Consider the following 21,845-nt stretch of genomic DNA (forward strand, 5'->3'; position numbering starts at 1 on the left):
ACGTCCGTTAGATAGCGCGGGCCCCGAGGCACATCCGCAGAATCAAAAAAGACAGCTGGGAAATGTAACATCACGCATCGATTTGGTCGGCAGCCCTTCTCGCGTCGTCTGAAAAGTTCCTCCGTTCCGTCTATCTCCTCGACCGTGGTATTTATTTTGTAATTAAATAGTGAACGATAAGCAACGGAGGAGTGGGAATTTCGAATCGTGAATAGTGAGAAGGTGATTCCAGTATCGTTGTTACTAACTCGGGGTGAAAATATAAGTGGTGCGTAAAGGTGGTCAGAGACCCGGGGGCTAAAGCGATATATTCGTTTATTGGTCATGCCGTTCCTCTCGTGACAGCAGCGGCAGCCCCTCACCCCCTACCGACCCACCACGGTTCGTCGACCATTCCGGCGACCCCCGTCCCCTCCTCGCCCTGCCTCCCTTTTCTTGCCTCTCCGCCACCCCCTCCCCGCCTGACCCCCTTGTCTTCGTCGTCGTTGGGTCGCGGTTTTCTTCCCAACCCCCGGTTTACTACGACACGATGTGATTCACGTCTTGGAATTTTTCGTCGAAGAGAACAGAAGGTCTTCGTCATTCGTGCACGGCGCTGCACGCTGTGAATAAGGGAGAGTGAGAGAAAGAGAGAGGGAGGAGCGAGAGAAAGAACGGAAGAAAGAAAAGAACGACGGAAAGAGTGGCTCGCCCTTGGATGTTTTTGTTAGGACCCTTGGATATCTCTGCTGCATTGCGGTAAGTCTGGATACTGTTTCCCTTTTTCAAACCTCCGCCTACATCTATATGTGTACCCATGCCGCTATGTCGTCTCTCCTCCCTTCTCCTCCTTTCTCCTCCTTTCTCTCGCTTTCGTCTACTCCGCGTCTGGTTATCTTATTCAAACGCGATACTCTTTCTTCCCCCTCCCCTCCCCGCCCCTCTCCTCTTTCCCTCATGTTATCGCCGTAGGTCTCTCCGTGAAAATCGAATGATACGTATGCAAGTAGTCGCGGTATCGGGGTCGTGGTCGTCTGCATGTTGAAACGGGCGAATCGCGAGTCGCGACAGAGAGAACGAAACATTGACCCGAGGAACGGGGAGCATCGATGCGATGCAATGCGATGTCGTTAGAGCCGCGAATCTATGCGGGTCACATTCTGACCGCGCTTAACGCACCGCGACGTCGTTATGCAGGCGGTGGTACTTAATTTTTTCTTTGTGCCTATGCGCGTGAGGAGAGGAAGCGGGAGACGTGTAGAGGGAGATGTAGAGATGGGGAGAGGAAAGGATCATCGTCGCCGAGAGGAAGCGAGAGATAGATAATAAACGGCGGAGCATGAAGAGAACTGAGAATACTGAGATCCTCCGGTCTTCCGGCAACCTACCTACCTCATGCCTTGTACCTTGTACCTTCTATGTAGCCTTTGTTGGCACGTATAGTCTCTTTCTCGTCGTATATGTACAATTTTTCTCTCCGTGAAATACCCGCATCGATTTTGCCAAGAGACCGCGAGAGATAGAGCAAAAAAGAAAGAGAGAGAGACAGAGAGAGAGAGAGAGAGAGAGAGAGAAAGAAGCATTTATTCGCCCTGGGACAAGTCCCCTCAGGCGGTATGTAGAAAATACGTATGAACATAAAATGAAAATAAAATCAATATGTAACAAAATTAAAACTAAAGTTGGAAAAGGATGTAACAAAAGAAGGGAGAGAGAGAGAGAGAGAGAGAAGAGAGAGTGCTGCAGGCGCCTGGAGGGCTGAGAATTAATGCAGTTACGTAAACTCGTGCATTATACCTACTACGTACATGCATAATACGTATATGTACGCGATCTTGTTACGACGGGTACAAATGACAAATTTGTTTAACGCGCGGGGATAAGTCCGTACGTGTCGTGGAGAGGCGAATAATGAGCGAGCGTTCGATGAACTCGGCGTGAGTTAAGTACAAAGATTCGCAAGATTCACGTGATTCGCAACGAGGAGGACGACGAGTCGATTCGCTCCTCCTCGACCAGCTGCGCCAGTTTCTGCTTCTCCTCCCTCTCGCTCCAGCATATCGAATATAGGTGTCTACTACGCATGCAGGCAGGCTCTCCTTCTCCTCTCGCGTTCTTCGTTGCTGCGGTATATGTGTGTGTGTATATATATGTATAGTAGTGTATATGTATATAGTATATATGCACGCATGTAACGTAACGCGAATTCACCATGGCACGCGCACACTCGGCGAAGAGACGATGTTGAGTTTTACCCCGAGAGGTTAATCGCGTTTATTATCCTCTTGACAGTAAGAAACTGTTGACTACCGATGCATGTTGCCGTCACTATGTCGCCGGTGTCTATATGTATGTATGCACGTACGGTATCGCGGTGATACGATTAATTACTTTGCGCGTGACTCTTACCCTCGGCAGTCGTCGTCGTCGTTGTGGCACCGGGACGACGACGACAGTTCGTTTCGTATTACCGCAAGTAGAGTAGAAACCTCGCTTATCCAACCTTCGATTACAGCCGATGTTCCGCATTGACCGGTGCATATCTTGTTTGGATAATACGGAGAACATTGGATAAAATGGAATAATTCGTTATGTCTATGTCGTACACCTATGTGTACCAAATAGTTTTGTGGCTCTACTTTGTTTGAACACGCGTGAGCTTGCAAAAGTTTTGTTGCGAGTTTATACAAACGCGACAGCTCCGATTCTGGAATCAAGGGTAGAACATCGTGATTGCTTGGATTGTACGTACGTTTTCCGTATTATTCGAGTTATCATCTCCCCGTATTACCCTCGGACAAACGAGGTCCTACTGTAGAACGAAGTGCAGCGTTATGCATCGGACTGCTCGTGTATTGTGCGAATCGCGTGTCTAGCAATAAGCGTAAAATAGCTTGAGACCGAATCCGTATCATGTTGGAGTTAGTTGGCAACGTTATCGTCACGATTCATCCTGCAATGAGGAGAAATTGTTAGTTTGCGATTTGCGCATTGTTTGAAATTCAGTAAAACATAATAAAACAAAACATATTCGTGTTTTCTGATCTCACTCTCTTCAAGATCGTTGTAAAAATAAGAAAATAGTGATGTTTTTCCCGATGTTTCGTTACGATAACGTTGCTAACTTGAACCTCGTGAATCCGCGGTGTGACCCCGTCCCGGAAATGTGAAGAAAGTTGGTTCGCGTTAGGGTAGTTCATTTTATAACTTTTTTTTTTAAGCTGCACTTCGAAAAATTTTTGACAAATACTGACCAAAAAAGTTGTCGTAAAACCTGGAGGAGGTAGAAAAATATTCTGTGTCGCTACCAATTATTGTTATATTTTTTTTATTATTACGTGTACACCCCACGGACTTACATACATATATATATATATATATATATATATATATATATATATATATATATATATATACGAAAACGACCACTATTGTGGTCCAATTATTCATTGTTCATAAATGCCAGTACCGAAATCGAAACAGGGACATTAAGGCGATGCGATACTACTATTTCGGTAGCAAAAACTGACATCCAAATGTCTCCGATTAATAATCTGTCCGATAAAGGACGAGAACAGCCAACCGCGGAATCGTCAGGCACACCTTGCTGTTGATTGGTGAACGATTAATTGGATCACGGTACAAATAAACAAATAATAATCTAATGTCCATATAAGCCCATAAGGTGTACCCATAAAAATAGATGAAAAATATTACAATAATTGGTAGTGATTTCTAAATATTTTCCTACCTTCGTCAGGTTTTATGATTATATTGTTTTATGATAATTTTTTGTTTCAGTATTTATCACATACTTTTCGAGCGGCACTCTAAAAAAACAAAGAAACCTTGACAAACGAACCATCCTAGTATACATAAACAAGCACACACGATAGGTGCGGCTTAATCGTATCTAACGTACTTTGCTGCGTCAGTGACGCTTATCGGTACGCGGCCAATGAGGATAAATGGAAATTGAGATCTAGTCCAGCGTCTTTTCATTGGTAGATCAAAGGTGCCCCCGCCTCTTCCGCCCTTGATGAAAAAAATAATGAAATAAACAAATAAATCCAGCGCAACATCTCGTGACGTTTTTCGTTCTGCATGTGATTCCAGGTCGACGAGACTGCGGCAGCGGCGTCTGGCTCTTTGTCGTTAGTCGTCAGTAATCGGCGATCGAGGATCGGCGATACGGTGCTGGGGAAGGAAACCGCGCCGTGCGTCGTCAGGATCAGCATGTCCGGGTCTCGGACGATCCTTCTGCCGCGATATTCCGCGAGTGCGTGCCGATTCTAACCCCTACGCGAACAAGTGCAGAGTGATAACAGTGTGCAGTGACGCCGAGGTGTGTGCGACCGTTCCCCTCCCCCCACCCCCCAACCTTGCACGCGACGGATTCGCATTTTGCTCCGTGTTTACGCTTCTAATCGCCAAAGCGCGACACCGAGCAAACATCAAGTATCCGGGTATCCTCCACGATTACCAACGAGCAGAACGATGACGACGTGCAGCCCTGCGAACGTCGCCCTACATCTGGCCGTGGTACTCGCGGTAGCGATGCCCGGCCTCTCGCTTGCCGCCTGGCAGGAAAACGTCAGGCCCAAGATGTACGTCCAGCTTGGTGAGTCACATTCGACGAACGATCTTGTTCGCCTACTTATTTGCCTACTTACTTTTACAATTTTCGCAAACTTCGCGCACCGAAGAACGATATTATTGCACACATATACAGTCGTAGCGTATAATCATGTCACGTAGCGTAGCACCGTGCACAGAAATTCCGAGTCACGCTTCAATAATTGATTTTTCTTTCTTGCATGAAACCAACGAAAACGCACCCTATGGTTCGCATCTTATTATACAATCAGAGGGAAACTGTAGAAAGAAATGTTTGCGATGTTAATACGGATCTACTTTGGTTTGTTAAAATTTTGTACAAATTTTCCTCCGAACAGCGCTCGTGTGTATGCATATTAATATTAGCGACGTAACGAATTTAAATTCCTTTAGGTATCCACGGACGCGAATGCGGATTGCAAATATTTGTCATCAATGCGAATATACGTTTTTAAATCTGGCACCATTTATACATGGCTAAAAATTGACTGTTTATTGAGTGACGGGTGGTAGGTACACCGTGCAAGTCGCACGCACGCATCAGCGCCGTTTGCAACCTGTTCCGGAAATTGCCGAGCTGATCCGAAATAAGCCGATTGTTCGTTTGATTGTTCAATGTTTTTTTTTTTTTTTTTTTTTTGCGGCTTATTTAATATCATTTTCACAATTTTTATAAGCAAAATATGAAGTATTGGCGACAGTTCCATTCGCAAAATATTCGCACGATGTTTGTCAAGAAATATCGTACGTCGCGTCACTGGTACAATATCGCGCATCTCTTTGCATGAACTTGTACTCTGCCAGGAAATTTCTTTTCAACTCTTACGCACTCGCATCCGCCTGCACGGTTTTACTTTCCCAACAAGTTCAAGGCATACGATGCTTCTCTAATTTCCTGTTGCGACAAACGTGATTAATTGCGGATGCAGGATAATCGATATTCTAAAATTATACCGCAGCGAGAGAAAGGGAAAATTGTTACATAGCAGAGAATAGAGTCGAACGGTTTATTATTACGCCCGCACGGCGAGAACGCCGCCGATAAAGCGATGGACGGATATATATTAAGACACTGTGAAGATTGTTAAGAAAAGACAATAAAAAGTGAAAAAAAAATTAGGAAGGAGCGAAGAAAAAGTAGCTAAGAAGAATGTCATCACGCTTCCCGACACTACGGACAAAATTAAGCCAAACTAATTCCGTCGAGTATAAGACTGTTCAGCGGCTCAGAGCGCATGGCATGGTGATAGACAAAGTTGCCGCGGGTCGCAGGACGTGTGTAACGTTCTCCGTTCGTTCGGGGTCCAAATCGCTGAACGGAATACAAAAGTCGCGAAACCTAATTTCGAAGGTGCGTAACACGCATTTTTAAACTTTCTCGTTTCCTCTTCCCGCTCCTCTTCCTCCTTCACTTTCTATCGGTTCTTCTCGCGTTGCTTTATCTCATACTTATATACGGGGCATTCCTTTTCGTTCCCCACGTGACGCCATCTCTCGATAAGTCGGTGGGCATGCAGGGCGGCGAACGAACGAACGAAGGGACGGGACGGGGTTGAACGAGGACGTAGCGGCGGGGGTGTGGGGGAGGGGGGGCTTCGCGACCCCCCGCGACGCGAAACTATAAGCACGAGGGTGGTCGACATCCGCCGAGAAGACCCGAACACCACCACCACCACCACGTGGTCCTGCCCCCGAGGTTCGATCAATACCATACAGAGAGAGGAGAACTAACTCGCGATCGTCGCAGGACCACCACCAAGACTCGCGGGGGTGATACAATGCAGGGTGAAATTTTCGGGGTCCAATCGCTCGCCTGGCGGCTCTCTTTGCAGTTTCGATGATCGACGAATCGTGCCTACTTTTGCGGTATTTTATAATACGCACACAAACGTGGCGAACGCGTGAATAACACGAGGCTGAAGTTGGTAACGTTGACGTAACGACGAAACATTGGGAACGGGGGGGGATCAGTATTTTCCAAGTTTTTCTTTCCACTGACCTTGAAGTACGTAGTCGAATTATTAAAATATGAATACGTTTTATGATTCAACTCAATTTCCAGATATTCCTGAAGTTGTGAAACAACGATTTTACAATTTCAGCCTCGATTGAATAACGACATCGCAGGTTATACCACCTTTACTCATCCCCGACGTCAGACTTTCAGGTTATACCGCACCCCTTTAATAACTCTTCTTACCGTTCCCGCGTATCTTTGCGCATTACGTTGTACGTATAATAATGTGCACGCGTATGTGGTACACGCCATGCCTGTACATACAATTGCGTGCACAGCTGCGGCAGGGGTGGCAGGAGTAGGTGGAGGCGGAGGCGGAGGCGGAGGCGGAGACGTCACTCGTACATTCGGTCACCTCGAGGAGGCTACCGTCAATGAGCACGTGGCACGGCCCTTCGGGCTCGATGGACGCTCTTTTGCACCGTTCTTTCACCGCTCTTAACGTACAACGCGTATACATACCCATAATATACTCGTATGTTTGTGTCTGAACCGGTACAGGTTGACCATTCTTCGGCAGATGTTTTCAAATTTTACGAATTTTATCATGCATTAACTTTCGTCTGATGTATAATTTCGCATATTAATATGCAAAGATTAAACCACGAGGATGAAGTTTGCAACGTTAATGTAACGATGCATCATTGGATAAAATTTGATGTGTTGGAACTTTATGATTACTTGAAATTTAGTGTACCGTTAAAATAACAATGTCGACAAACTCAGACTTTGTGAATTCAACTTCTTCAGGCAAAAATGGTAATTTTTGTTTCAACGTTTCGATACATTAACGTTACTAACTTCAGTCTCGAATTCTATCCTCGATCTTGTGCAACGTATTTGACGCTGCGCGTAAGCTTACCCTCAGTTTCCTCAGTATTCTCGTCTTTCCAAAGTTGCACACTGCCGCGCTGAGGATATTCTATTTATTATCGCAGCAGGACTTTGACCGCAATTGTGCTCTATACGATGTTGATGCAACATCGTCGATTCTCGTCCGCATTATAATTTATACATTGTTCAATGTCGCGTGTGAAAATATTTTGAGTTCCACAAATAGGAGATGTTGTTACGTTTTTATCTTTGCTGTGCGCTTGGAACGACGACGAAAACGACGACGATGACGATAATAACCCATGCAGAGTTTTACGACGCGTATTATCCGCGAATGGTCCGCCGCAGCGGCGTTCTTACGAAGAAGATGGACGTCGGTCGTTGGTCGAGGAAGGAAGGAAGGACGCAGTGTAACGGAGGGACGACGCCGGCTCATTAGGAGCTCTAACGACCCGCGCGAGTGCAACCAACCCCTACATACGTATACCTTGGACGTGCAGCCGCGTTGAATCAGCACCGACTACCCTCGCAGCTCACTCGACGTTCGTCGTGTAACCAACCTAGGCCGATGCGATCCGATCCCCGAACCTCACTGCAATCTGAAAGTCAAATTTCCTCGCGCCGCCCGCGACGTTACCGGGCATAGGTATATAATATATATGTATACATTGTATGCTGCCCTGGGGGGTCAGAATACCGAAAGACTGATCGAAAAGCTCAAGTTTTCGAGATACCGATTTTAAAGTAACCGATGATCGGTGCACCGAAATTGGGATTCGCGACAACACACCCGGTACAACAATTATTTACACACTTTTGTGTTCTCTATTTTTAGTTTCCTACAAGACAAACTTTTCGTACTTGTGGTCCTTCTACGTTTTTAAATATCGGCAATTTGACGTTTCGAATTTCGTCCCGTCGATGTTTTGCTCTTTCGCATTTTTCTGCCGAACCCCCGTACATGTACATGCATGGCGTACGTATCGTCGGCAATAAAACGGATAACGTAATTCTAAATGCAATTACGACCGCGTGTCACGACAATGACATTGTATAAACCCAAGTATTTCGTTATGCAGTCTGCCTGTACAGTAATAACACGTCCACTATTACCGCATATCGGACTAGCAAAGTAGTATTTTTATTTTATTTCGCCGTTAGAGGATTATTAATAATCCACGTACCCTGCGAATAATTTATTTACATCCACGCTAATTACCCGCGTGCTGATGTGCAGGGATGCAAGTAAATTGCGAAATACACCTTTTTTTTTTCTCTTCATCGTCCCGTTTTAAATTCACAACGATACGCGCACACAGCTCGCAGAGCCCTTATCCGGAGAGATGAATACGCTGCACCTGTCGTTCCTCGTATTTACATATATTACGTTTACATCAGGTGGAAGGAAGTCGGGGGTGATATAACTTATACCTATGCAGCAGCGCACAACGGAAGCGGGGTACCTTATACTTTGGAGGAGCGCGTCGCACGCGCGATTTGTCGACGGAAAACTACGGTTGTACGTGTAGAATTGTACACGTAACTTATACGTATGTACCTACTACGTCCCCACGTATACGCCTGAATCGTCTATAATATACGGGGCATTCCACGTCCAATCAGCAACTCATGTATCTCATCCCCTTTCGATTTTTATGATTTTTTAGCATCATGTTCTTACCAACCCAAAAGGGTCTCGGAAATTTTTTTCTTACGTTTTTTTCAGCGAATGGTAAAATTTACACAAAAGTGCAAAATAAATTAGGAAAACACCGTGTTTGAAAATGTTGGGAAATTCACACCGACTCTATGATTTAAAGTGTGATTTTTTGAACAACGCACGATAATGGGATCTGAATGTTTACTATTTTTTTTTTCTCGCAATTTTCTAGTTTTCACGTGTCGAAATTGTTTTTTCTCTTGATCTTTTATATGCCTCGATCTAAACAGGTTGCAGAAGCACATTATGTTCCTGATTCCGTGATCTGTTTGAATCGGGATATAGAGAAAAGAAAAAAAAAACTTCCATACCGACATGAAATAATTAAAAACTTGCGAAAAAATTAGTAAATATTCAGATCAGGTATATCGTCGCTGACAAAAATTGTCGCCGGTATCGAGAGTAAAAAAATTAGTTTATATTCGTAATAATTTTCGCGGAATTGATTCGTCATTGGATTGGATTGCTTATAACTCTGGTTTCTTCCCATAGTCGCAGCGATGGATGCGGTTTGGATCATTTTAATTTCAGATAATTACCGCGCTCCATTTATTACACTTCAACTTTCACGCAGAGCGGTTCCATATTCAACGAAATATATTGACATTTTTTTTAGCCCCTTTCCGCGCAATATTAGATATCCTGTGGGGGCAATCTAATGCCGAGGATTTTTTTCTCTCTCATACTGGCCTAGCTTTTTTCCATTTCTATTATCCTCGGAAGCGTGTGCATATATATAAGGAAATACGTGAACCCACACGGCGTCGTCCTCCACCTTAGAGGAATTCAATATGTGCTGAAAACGCGAAACGAGATTCTCTCGCTACCAAATTTTTTCGCCACCCGTCTTTACGCTTTGTTGTACAGTATATATTTAGAATTTGAAGAATCATAATTACAATGATATAACAGATGCCGGTTGATCCTTACGGCGGCGTGAGAGATATCATGTTTGTCAGAATTTTCTTATCAATTTAACCGTTTACCGGATGCTGAGTTGACGTTTATAACAAGGTAATATTCAACGGTTTTTAAGATCACTGATTACGAATCTGAAATTAGATTATGAAAATTTGAGATGGTGGATCCAATATGGTGGACGAAAATTTGTAATTTTATCGAATACGGTCAAAAAACTCTATGCAGGGTTTTTCGGGGTCGCTGATTGTATTCGTAATCTTGAATCTTTCAAATCTGATCTCAGATTCGTAATCAACGACCCTAAAAGCTTATAATTTATGTAAAACGTGTATGCATGTAGAGGGGTAACTTTTTCGTAAATGAATTATTCTTTCAATTTTCACGATTTCCTTCAATCAACTTGCCACCAACAATAATAATTTACATTAAACCGCATCAATTACTCTCGAGTATTGAAAACCTACGAGTATACCGTCGGAAATAGCAAAATATTCGCAAAGAAATATGTTTCCAAAATTGTCTAAATATACGAAAAATGTATATAAAATAGGTGGCAAGAATAGTCCAAGGGTTGAAAAGACGTTTCGCGCGAAGCGCCGCGACGGTAATACAATAAAATAAGTAAATCTTGCCGTGCGGTTTGAAGTGCACGCAACCTGCATACGTGTATCGTATAATCCAATCCACCCCACAGATGCAAATGGTAGATACACGGGGTTTCGGAGTACGCGCGGTATACCTCTGCGAATTTCTGCCCGCAGGATTAAGGGGGCGTCGGACAAGTGCCGGAATGGAAGGGAACCGCGTCCCCTGTCAGATTATGCGCCGCTAATTGTCAGCGACGAATTCCCCAGCCGCGCGTGGTACGTGCCATGCGGGGAGGATGCGCATCGCATACGCAATTGCACACACGGGGGTCGCTCCTCACCCGCCCGCTATTCTCGTTACTACGGCACTGCGGAATTGCACGATTTCGTACCGTGCCTATGCCGCTGCATCGAGCAGCTTGCGGATTCCGTAGGCGTCGATGTCGGTACACTCTGCGCGCGCTTTGATCCCCCGACGGAGAAATGTCTATTCCGCAAACATATACATGCGTACGCGTGTAGCTAGCAAATTCACTTATACGGGGTTTTAGTTGCTGGACAGGGATTAGGCGGCTATCGTGCGATTGTGGGTGTACGGGAATTAAGAATTACGAAAAATAATCCATTATTTTTCCTCACGATCAATTTATGTGATTGAAGTATCGATTATCGTTGTCGTCTCACTCACTGACAACGAGATACCTGTTCGATGCAATAAGTGCAATATATAAATGAATATTTTCAACTGAAATTGAAAAATATTTTGAATGCAGCCATAAGTTATAAAAAAAAATTTCCCCCGTTATAAGACTACGTGCTGAAATTTACGTAATGTTCGTTTCGTATGCACCGTTTCGAAAAAATACGAAACAACGGATCGATCGATTAATTTTTACCGATCCAATCGAGTCGTGTTCGATTAATTTTTTAGCTTACAATTAGTAGCCATCTTCAACGCGGGTCTAGCAGAATCATTTGTTATACCCGATTCTCTTATTCTTCGGTGAAAGAGAGTAGGTACAAGAGCATACAATAACATACGTCATGTTTCACTTGCTCTTTTTCCCGCGACGCATGCACGCATGTACACCTGTCCAGGTGCGTGAACCGGTGCTGCGATCTCTGACACACGCACGTCCTTTTCTCATCCCTATCACCCGAATACGTGCGTTGATATAATAATAATACACGTAAATATATCGTACAATGTACGTACACTCTTTCCACGCACGATCTATAGGCGTATCGATTATTATCGCCGGATATTATAGTCTCGTTAACGATGCACAAGAATTGAGACAAACGACGCGTTTTATCGCCGTGCGTCTCAACGACGTTTCTCTCGCATCATCGTCGAGAATCGGACAGACAAGGCTTGCCGGCAGCTGCACGGCAACGGCGGATGATTCGTTAATACAGCTGGGAGAGGAGAGCGCACTCGACGCTCTACGTATACCTGCATAAACGACAATGGCATTGGTAGATAGCGGCGTGTTATTGATCCCCCCGAGCCTCGCCGCCCCCGACGATGCTGATACCTAGGTCCACCCTGACCGAGGACTGCTGCTGCACGGGACGGCGAGCCAACCCCGTGTTATGTGAGGACGGTTCGACCCGTAGACCTGTAATTACACGGAGGCGCGAGAGGAAGACGAAGACGAGGAGGGGGAGGAGGAGGACCAGGGTGATCCCCTCCCCCCTCGGCTACCACGCCGGTCCCACAATGCTGCAGCGTTACCGAATCGCTTCGACCTAGTCTCGCGCGTATTTATACCTATATCTCGTATCACCCGCGCACCTGCGGTACACAATGCCGATCATCCACCGTATAACCGCCATTCGGATAACACGATTTTATTATATACACTTGCGGAAAGAGCCTCCTGAGCACGCTGCGATTGCGTATTGATAGGTGTAATATGACTGTTACGCGTTGGGGTAGTTCATTGTTTAGGTTGTATTTTGATTTTTTATTATACTGACAAAAAAAATTAATGTATATTTGTTTATTTTTATCGTATCGCGGTTCAATTAATCATTGTTCATAAAAATCAGCTAATCGCGGAATTGTTAGCTGCGGTTTGCTGTTGATTGGTGAACGATTGATTGGACCATCGTGCGAAAAAAATAAACTAATATACAAGTTCGCAAGGTGGGCATGTAAAAATAAATAAAAAATATTACAATAACTGGTGGCGAGCTCTAAATATTTTCCTATCTCCTCCGGGTTTGATGACAGTTTCTTTTTTCAGTATTTGTCACAAATTTTTCGAACGGTACTTTAACGTATAGCTGAAAAATTAAGTACCCTGGTATACACGTAGCATTCGATTCGTGCGAATCCGCGCTTCTTCGATTATAATATATCTAGTTTGCGAGTCACGCCTTACGTCAACACCGCGGTAAGATGCGCGCTTACACGTGTCAAACAACGAAAGTAACATCCAACAACCACGAGTGTGATTTAAGCTCTCGCGACGACGGGGCAACAGGTAAATCGCACAGGTAATCTATCGCGCAAGCTCGTTTATTCCCACCGACGTTTAGTTCAAACGTCGTACGTGTAGTCTGTATATTCGAGTGAATAATTGCGGTGGGTCGGCGTCTCGGTACGCGGGTCGAATCTCGAGGTTCGCACTTTATAATAAACTATTCCGAAGAGATTTCAAGATGAGAAAATGTGAAGAAAGTGACGCGCAATACTTGGTTGGAATTGATCGTGAAATTATCGGTAAAATTTGGCAATATTTTTTTTCTGTTTGAAAGACAGAAAGAACGGAAAACAGGGTCGGGGTTAAAATTCCTAATTTGAAATGTTCCGAAAGTGCCAAATTACGAGTTATTTTGTGGCGAAACTTAAAATAAAGAAATTAAATTTTGACGAAACATCAAAGTCACGGTTGGGCCGAAACCCAACGCTCAAAGTTCCGAAAGGGCGTAACTCCGACAAGTCGAAGTTTCGCAAGTGCGGAAATGTGAAAATTTGAATATCTGAAACATGGAAATTCCGAATGATCCAATATTTTCAGTTCCATGAATTTCTGGCTCGGTAAAATTTCACCTGCACTTTGATCTTTCTTTGTTCTGGATTTTTTATACTTTTACGTACGGAATCCTCGTCATTCCGTTTCTTGGATTTTCCGATCTCACACACAATTTTACTCGTCGAGTAAACTACGCTGTATGAGTATATTTTAATTTGTCGGAATTTTACTCTATCGAAACTTTATTTCTCGGAATTTTGCTCCATCGGAAAGTTACTTCTCGAAACTTTGCTCAATCGTAACATGAATTTTCGGAATTTTGCGTTTTGGAACGGCGAGCCGTCGGCTTTCCGACCATTCGAAACTTGGTCGCTTTTTCAAAGTTTTATTTCTTTACTTCAAGTTTCGCCACCAAACAATTCGGAATTAGCTGCTTTAGGAACTTGTCAAATTCGGAACTCCAACCCCGCCCCGGAAAACAAATAAAACTGCAGCGGTATAATCGATTATATCCCGAATTGTTGCTTCTATAGGGAATCTCAATTTCCCCCGCATACGTATATTATATTTCACCGTAGAATGGATATATACGCTACAAGCGTGCGCCCGCATACAGATCATACACCCTGCGTCCGTATTATACATCTTCGGTGACTTTTATTAACGCGCAGCCCCGACTAACTATGTACAAGTGGCGAACAGATGTGCGGAACGCCGTGCAGCAGCAGCAACAGCGGCGAGAGCTATCCCCGTCTCTCAAAATTCGTTTTGTGTACATACGAACCTTGTATAAGCAATGAAAACTCTTCTCCCAGCTCTCCGTGCACCGTTCGCCATGCGTTAAATAAGATTTTTCGCCGTATATGAAGAAAAGTACATTTACGTGCGATAAGTTCTTCACCGATTTCGCACGCACGCACACACATATCCATACGCACACAATGATCACAATAATGATCGATAGATTATTGACGTTGTTACGTTCCATCGTATCGATCTCTTATTTATTTTTCCTTGCTTGCTTTTTTCAGGAGCCGAGGACGTCTTCAGGTTCACAGGGAACGAGACACACACGGATTACTTCCGGCTTGTTCTACGGGACGGGAATTACCTTCTAGTCGGAGGACGGTAAGATAATAAAGCTCACGCTGCATCCGAGTATCACTTGATCCTTGCGGAATCAATCCGTATGTATATAATTGGGGTAATTGTCTGAAAAAATTGGGCAATCCTTTTCGAATTATTTTGAAGTCGATACGTACGTAGATATAACAATTATCGGGGTGATGTAAAAGCCGTGTTCCGATTTCCATTTACGCCGTAGAAATCTGGTTCACAATTTGAGCCTGACGGATCTGACCGAGCAGCAACGTCTTTCGTGGTACTCGCCGGATACGGACATAAAGATGTGCGTCGTAAAGGGCAAGGATGAGGAGACGTGCCAGAACTACGTGAGGATTCTCGCCCAGACGGGACCCAGTACCCTGCTTGTCTGTGCGACGAACGCCTTCAAGCCGGTGTGCAGAGATTACCTGGTTCAGCCCGGCAACTACACCGTAGTAAAGGAGCGACCCGGTCAGGCAGTTTGTCCCTACGACCCCCAGCATAATAGCACCTTCGTATACGTCGACGGGGAACTTTACACGGGGACTGTCGCCGACTTTTCGGGGATGGACCCGATTATTTATCGCGAACCCCTTCAGACCGAACAGTACGACTCCATGAGTCTGAACGGTAGGTTTTTCGAGCATTGGTTTTCCTTCCCTTGCCTTTTGCATCACGTAATACCGGAATCTTATTACTTTTTTTTTCAGCGCCGAATTTCGTCAGCTCTATGACCCAGGGAGACTTTGTGTATTTCTTTTTTCGCGAGACGGCCGTTGAGTACATCAACTGCGGCAAGGTAATTGTCGCGATACCGTTTACAAGTATCCCTTTTATCGATCTCGTGGGTATAACGACGTTTCTCAAACGATTCGGGCACCCGCACCCGCAGACACTTGTGTTATCTTTCATCTCTTCGAGTCTCTTCAATTTGTGTTTGAGAGGGGTGGTGGTACAGCTTGGAAGGTCTAAAATCGTACCTATTCTTAGAAGTTTTTTTTTTTTTTTTTTTTTTTTGTTTTTTGTTTTTTTCAACAAAATGAAAACACTTGAAGCAATTTGACTTTGAGCGCTCTATTATCTCGAGTTTCGAGAAAATTTTAGAATTTTTTCTTTCAAATTAATAAAAAAATAGTGGCATTGCGCATATAAGTAGCGAACGACTCCGAACTCGAGGACTTTTGCGGTGGCGCATCTTCCGACATCACTGTCCAACTTGTAACAAATATAACAAATTTTGTAGTTAAAAACACCTTTTCGAGTTCCAGCTCATAGCCCGATTGTTGAAAGAAAATTATTTTCAAATATGTACGATTATAAACGAAAAATTTCATCTTCCCACCAACAAGTTGTTCAAAAAATTTTTATAACAATGTTACGGGATTGAAATTCAGAAATCTAATTACGAGCTCGAGTCGATAAACAAGTTTTCAAGATTGTGTCGGAAAAAATTCGGAAATGTTCTTGAAACTATAAATATTAAAGCTCTCAAACTCAAATTGCTCCAAGAGTTTTCATTATCTTTAAACAAACTTAAAAATAAGTATGTCTTTAGACCGTCCAAGCTGCACCACCACCTTAAGAAATTCGTATTGGATCCTTCAGTTTCTTCGTTTCTTTGAATGCATATTAAACTAGAAAAACATACAATAATGAAGCCATGGCAGTCATTGTACTAATTTATTATTCGGGTTTGGAAATATTTAATGCACACTTTTACCACTGCATGTATTATGTTCATCATATTCCCAGGCCGTATATTCCCGCGTTGCGCGAGTCTGCAAGTACGATCGTGGAGGGCCACATCGTTTTCGAAATCGGTGGACCTCGTTTCTCAAGTCACGGCTCAACTGCTCCGTTACCGGCGATTTTCCCTTCTATTTCAACGAGATTCGTGAGTATACAGAAAGTTTAGGTCACAGAATGGGCAAAGTTCTGAGTCTGGATATCCTGTGAAAATGTCCAAAACTAACTTTCATTTACGATAATTTCATTTAGCTTGATGGAATCTACATTGTCCCGCTCTTCTTCTAACGACGATCATTTCTATCCCTGCAGAGTCGACGACGGAACTGATATCTGGACAGTACGGTGGTGTCTCGGCACAGCTTATATACGGGACGTTCACGACGCCAGTGAACAGCATAAGCGGTTCAGCAGTCTGTGCATTTTCGCTGCAAGACATAGCGGACACCTTTGAGGGAAACTTCAAGGAGCAAAGTGCCCTGAATTCGAACTGGCTCCCGGTACAGAGTGCAAAAGTACCAGACCCAAGGCCTGGCCAGTGTGTAAATGACTCCCGTACGCTACCGGACCTCACCTTAAACTTCATCAAGAGCCATTCCCTCATGGACGAATCCGTGCCGAGCTTCTTCGGCCAGCCTATCGTTATAAGGACGAGCTTTCAGTGCGTTGTATGACTTGCGAAAAATTCAGCGTGGCCACTGATCGGGAAATTCTGAAAAACCTGAAAATTTCATGGAATTCTAAAATTCTGAAATAGTCAGAGAAATGTCAGAGCTTTTTCTGTGGAAAGTCAGGGAATCGTTTACTGTATTTTTTTTTTTTTCCATACAAATAGGTCCTAAAATTTTTTTAAAGCTTTAGATAGATTAGATCGAATACAAATTTTTTTACCATTGCCGGAAGGTTCACTTCAAACTTTGAATATTCCTAAATATTACCTTACAAACGATTTTGCGCATCGGCTAGATGGGACAGTGTGGCTCAAGTGACAGTTCGTACTTTCACAATTGGTCAAGGAAAATCATAAGATGTTTGTCTGGAAATCGGGGAAACGTCAGGGAATTCCGTGCTGGAGATTTAGTGGCCACCCTGTTGAAAAAATCCGCCTCAGTTTTCCATCGATCAAAAGTGTCATTCATTGTTCTCTCGCGTCTCGTTTCAGCTACCGTTTCACGCAAATAGCGGTAGATCCGCAAGTGAAAACGCCAGGTGGAAAGACATACGACGTATTGTTCATCGGAACGGACAACGGGAAAGTGATAAAGGCGGTGAACGCTGACTCGGCGGACAGTCACCAGCGAGCGAGTCCCGTTGTCATCGAGGAGATCCAGGCATTCCCTGCATCTGTTCCTGTACGAGGTATAAAAGTGGTGCGAGCCTCGCAGGCTGGCGATGGGCTTGAGGATGGGCGTCTGGTAGTCATTGCGGACGGGCAAGTTCAGGCGCTGAGGCTGCACCGCTGCTACAGCGACAGGATATTATCCTGCGGCGAGTGCGTTGCTCTTCAGGATCCCTACTGTGCGTGGGACAAGATCGAGGGTAAATGTCGCGCTCTCGTCGGTCCTGCGGCTACCGACGCGTCCAGGTTCCTTCAGAGCGTTGCCAGCGGAATACACGCCTCATGCCCGCCTAGTAAGAGCCTGAACAAGGACGCTGGGAGTGTCGGCGCGATATCAGCAAACCAGAACAAATTTCCCCAAGACTCAATGATACCTAACAAGGAAAGCCAGGGAGGAGAGATCATCAATATAATGCAGGACGAGGAGCAACAGAATTCGGGTTAGTGAAGCGATTAGTTCGGTGATTATCGTAGATGTCGTTGATAATTTTTCTTCTCATATGCAGAATCTGAGTGCTGCCTAGGTTGTTTGACACCTGTTTGATATCTATTTTCCTCAGGTCCAGCGGTGTCCGCGGCGGATTCTCCACCGCCTCAATACTCCGTAGAGACGCTGGTTATGGCTGTGGTTGCTGGTGCACTCGCAGCTCTTCTGGTAGGATTCGTAGCGGGTTATCTTTGCGGTAGGAAGTGCCGAAAAGACGAAGATGACAATCTGCCGTACCCGGATACGGAGTATGAATACTTCGAGCAGCGGCAAACCGTGAACAGGTATAACGAGCCTGCGAAATGCGATGCGACCGAGTTGGGGTAGAAGGAACCGCACCGATCGTGTACATTGCACGATATCTAACGCAAAATCACGCTTTTCAGTAGGTTGGCACCCGAGCCAAAGCTTTTGCCGCAAGAGGAGGTGACGTACGCGGAACCAGTCCTGGTACCGCAACCGCCGAAGCTCCATTCGCCGAAAGGAACGATGCGAAAGCCACCACCGACCCCAGCAGAGACGCTCTTCCAGTTCCCGGACGGATACGGGTTCCGGGGTCCGAGGGATAACTTCGGAACGCTCCGGTCTCACCAGGGTGACGCGTATCGCCGCACGGACGGTTTCGCGACGACGCGAAGCGTGAAGAAGGTTTATCTCTGAGAAATGAGCGAGGAGGGAGGAGGGGGCCGTCACCGAAGTCTCGGGCGACCGGCGCGGAACCGGCACACCGGGGCAGCGGGTAGAAGTCGCGCCGCGTCGGGAGGAGGCCAGTCAACGCGGGAACTCGCTGGTCCAAGGGCACTCGAGTCGCCCTCGCCGCCGTCGAGCGCCTCGTCGAGCTCGCCCTCCCCCCCTTCCTCCTCGCCATCGCCAACCCTGGTCACGATACCGATGGGTGGCGTCGGGGGTCCGGGTGGCGTTCCACTCGGTGGTGCGTCGACACCTCCGCCCCCGCCACCTCGTACACCTCCGTGCAGTTTCATATACCGATCATAGTCTCCGTCGGTTATTTACGACGTCACTCGTATAATAAGGTCCTAGCGACCGTTAAATGATTTGGTAAGGCGTTCGAGGCCTTGGCACGTGGGGCGAAATTAAAGTCAAGGTATAACCGTAGCGGTATAACGAGAATACAAAGAGGATCGCATCACGTGAAAGATGATATTTTCCGATATTATCGGAGAAATATGATTACGATGATATGGGTTGAGGAAATTTCATTCGTCTACGACGAGAAATGTATACATTATTAACAATAATAGGGATAGGAACGCGCTTATGGACTGGACGCTATTAGTGCTCCGCGAGAGCATGTTCATTGAGGGTGGTTACCAATGTTTCCGCATGTAACCTCAAATCAAATAGGGTTTAGCTTGTATCAATAAAAATGCCTGATGTTTTTCTCTCCGATATCCATTTCCAAAGACTATGGATAATAATTGCGTAATTACCGTTGGACGGAGCGTGAGAGCTGCTTCCATGGAGCATGTCAATCCCCCCCCCTTCCTCACCATTCGCCCTGTCTTTTCAATCGTGAGATAGAGAGGGGCGAAGTGGCCGCATACTTGTGTATGTACATACACAGTTATAATGTACGTACCTGACACACAATGTATTGCATAATGAAGCAAAAGTGGAAAAATTGTTTAATTGGAAATCTGACTGAACAAACAGCGCAATGATTTGTTATTTAAAGAATAGTTCAATCGGTCGTCCGAGTGGAAAGTGAGACCGTATACTATTTGAGCATGGGGAAAAGACAAAGTGGGGGCGGGGAAAAAAAAGAGTAAATTCTGTTCGTCTGTCCCTAGCCCGGTGGTGTATCGTGACATCTATCTTAAAGTGCTTCTTATTTCGGTGTGTTTAGAAGTATAACGCGTATGTGATATATAATATTCTATATTGACGAGATGTTTTCTAGGCGATGGATCAACGGGTTTCAGAGACTTTACGTGGGATGACTCTGTACAATGTATAAAAAGACGTTTCACCTCTACCGGTCGATTTTGAGTTTCCTTGTTCAATCCAGACCAAGCGTTATATATATATGAGCCACTCATTCTGAGTCGAAATTCAAATCTAATTTCAATATTTCAACTTCCTTCACCATCAATCAAAAATAGAGGGGGAACCGTAGAACGATAGAAGAGTTGAAGAACGAAACAGGAATGTGAAGACACTTATTTTACTTCATTTTGTAATATTGGGATCGCGTGCATGTGTAAGGCTTACGTTTATATTAGAAAGAACCGTGACGAAGAGAACGGCAAACGTTGAATTCAAAGAACGAGAAGCAAGACGAAAATTTTCGACTCGGTATCCGACTTCTGTTTATTCCACGACATACGTGTGATGGTTGTTCAAATTTCGCACGGTCTGTGAATATGTAAACTCGAGGTGAGTCTGGTTGGGTGCGACAGGGCGCAAATTGAGTGAATACGAGGCGAGGAGTATTGGAATACTTACGTAATTCTTTTTTCAAGAAACAGATGAAAAAGAAAAATAGAAAAAAAAATGGAAAAAGGAAGAAAACAAAAATTGGAGTAGTTGTTAATTGATCAAAATCAGACCGAGGCCTTTCGGCTCCCCGAAGCAAAGGTCAAAACGCAAAGACTGAATGTGAAAGATCGGCTGGCTTGGCGAGCGAGCAAGCCTCTCGTTATTCGTTCGTCGTTCTCTCGCGGCGTTTGTGCGAGTATATAACAGACTTTATAATATAACTTTTATTATTTACCGACAGTACAAATTTTTCATCGTGTTAATACTCGCTGTAATTAGGTTTTTGTTTGTAAGAGAAAAACAACAAAAAAAAAAAAGAAGCTAATGAAAAAAACCTCGCCAATCCAAACTCTACATATACATTACATGTATGTGGACGACGGTCGTGTTTGTATTTAGACATCGTTTCAACTATACGGACGAATCGAATCCATGTGACCGGCGCCACTCATCATACTCAATTACTTACCGACGACTGTATATTGAACTGCTGAAAGACTGCGGGTTTTTCGGGATTCTTATAAACGCTGCCATTTGATATTCTCTCGTCTTATTTATTTTCGTTACGTATACTTGTATTTTTTTATTCTTCTTATTAATTAGGTTTTTTCCGATTTCAACTCAATTGTATTATTACTTATATTTTTTTTTTTTTTCTCGTATCAGCGTGTACGTATACATATTATACATATAGCTCATATTTGGAAACCCGTTTCTTAAGTTTCTATAATAGAGCTGACTGGTCCCGCTGTGTTATAATAATATATATTCAAGTGATTTTTACATAAAAGACTCAGGCAAGATACCAAAGATATTAATTATACTATTATAATAATTAGGCACCGCTGGTCATTGCGATGATGGTTATCGGTTATCGTTAGAGGCGCACAAGAATACAAGATATAGTTATCCAATCGTTATCATTTATCAATTTAACAATTATCAATTTAATCGATTAATATATCGTGATAAATATAATATGAATAATGAGGCGTTGAGCCATTCCGCGAT

General features: G+C 44.3%; 1 protein-coding gene across 2 annotated transcripts; it reads left to right on the plus strand.

Annotated features, from left to right (window-relative positions):
• Nucleotides 1–563: 563 nt before the first annotated feature.
• On the plus strand, nt 564–21,815 carry LOC107224926 (semaphorin-1A). Of its 2 annotated transcripts, none has more exons than XM_015665181.2 (10): nt 564–738; nt 4,096–4,600; nt 14,691–14,787; nt 14,984–15,393; nt 15,474–15,562; nt 16,516–16,657; nt 16,822–17,170; nt 17,672–18,288; nt 18,409–18,619; nt 18,722–21,815. In XM_015665181.2, the coding sequence occupies exons 2-10, from the start codon at nt 4,477–4,479 to the stop codon at nt 18,993–18,995; spliced, it is 2,313 nt and encodes a 770-aa protein (XP_015520667.1). In that variant the 5' UTR covers nt 564–738; nt 4,096–4,476; the 3' UTR covers nt 18,996–21,815. The 2 variants fall into 2 exon arrangements, with proteins under 2 accessions (XP_015520667.1, XP_015520668.1); XM_015665182.2 differs by having other exon boundaries at nt 18,725–21,815.
• Nucleotides 21,816–21,845: the final 30 nt, after the last annotated feature.

The sequence above is a fragment of the Neodiprion lecontei genome, chromosome 7, assembly GCF_021901455.1.
Source record: "Neodiprion lecontei isolate iyNeoLeco1 chromosome 7, iyNeoLeco1.1, whole genome shotgun sequence".
NCBI classification, from domain to species: Eukaryota; Metazoa; Arthropoda; class Insecta; order Hymenoptera; family Diprionidae; genus Neodiprion; species Neodiprion lecontei.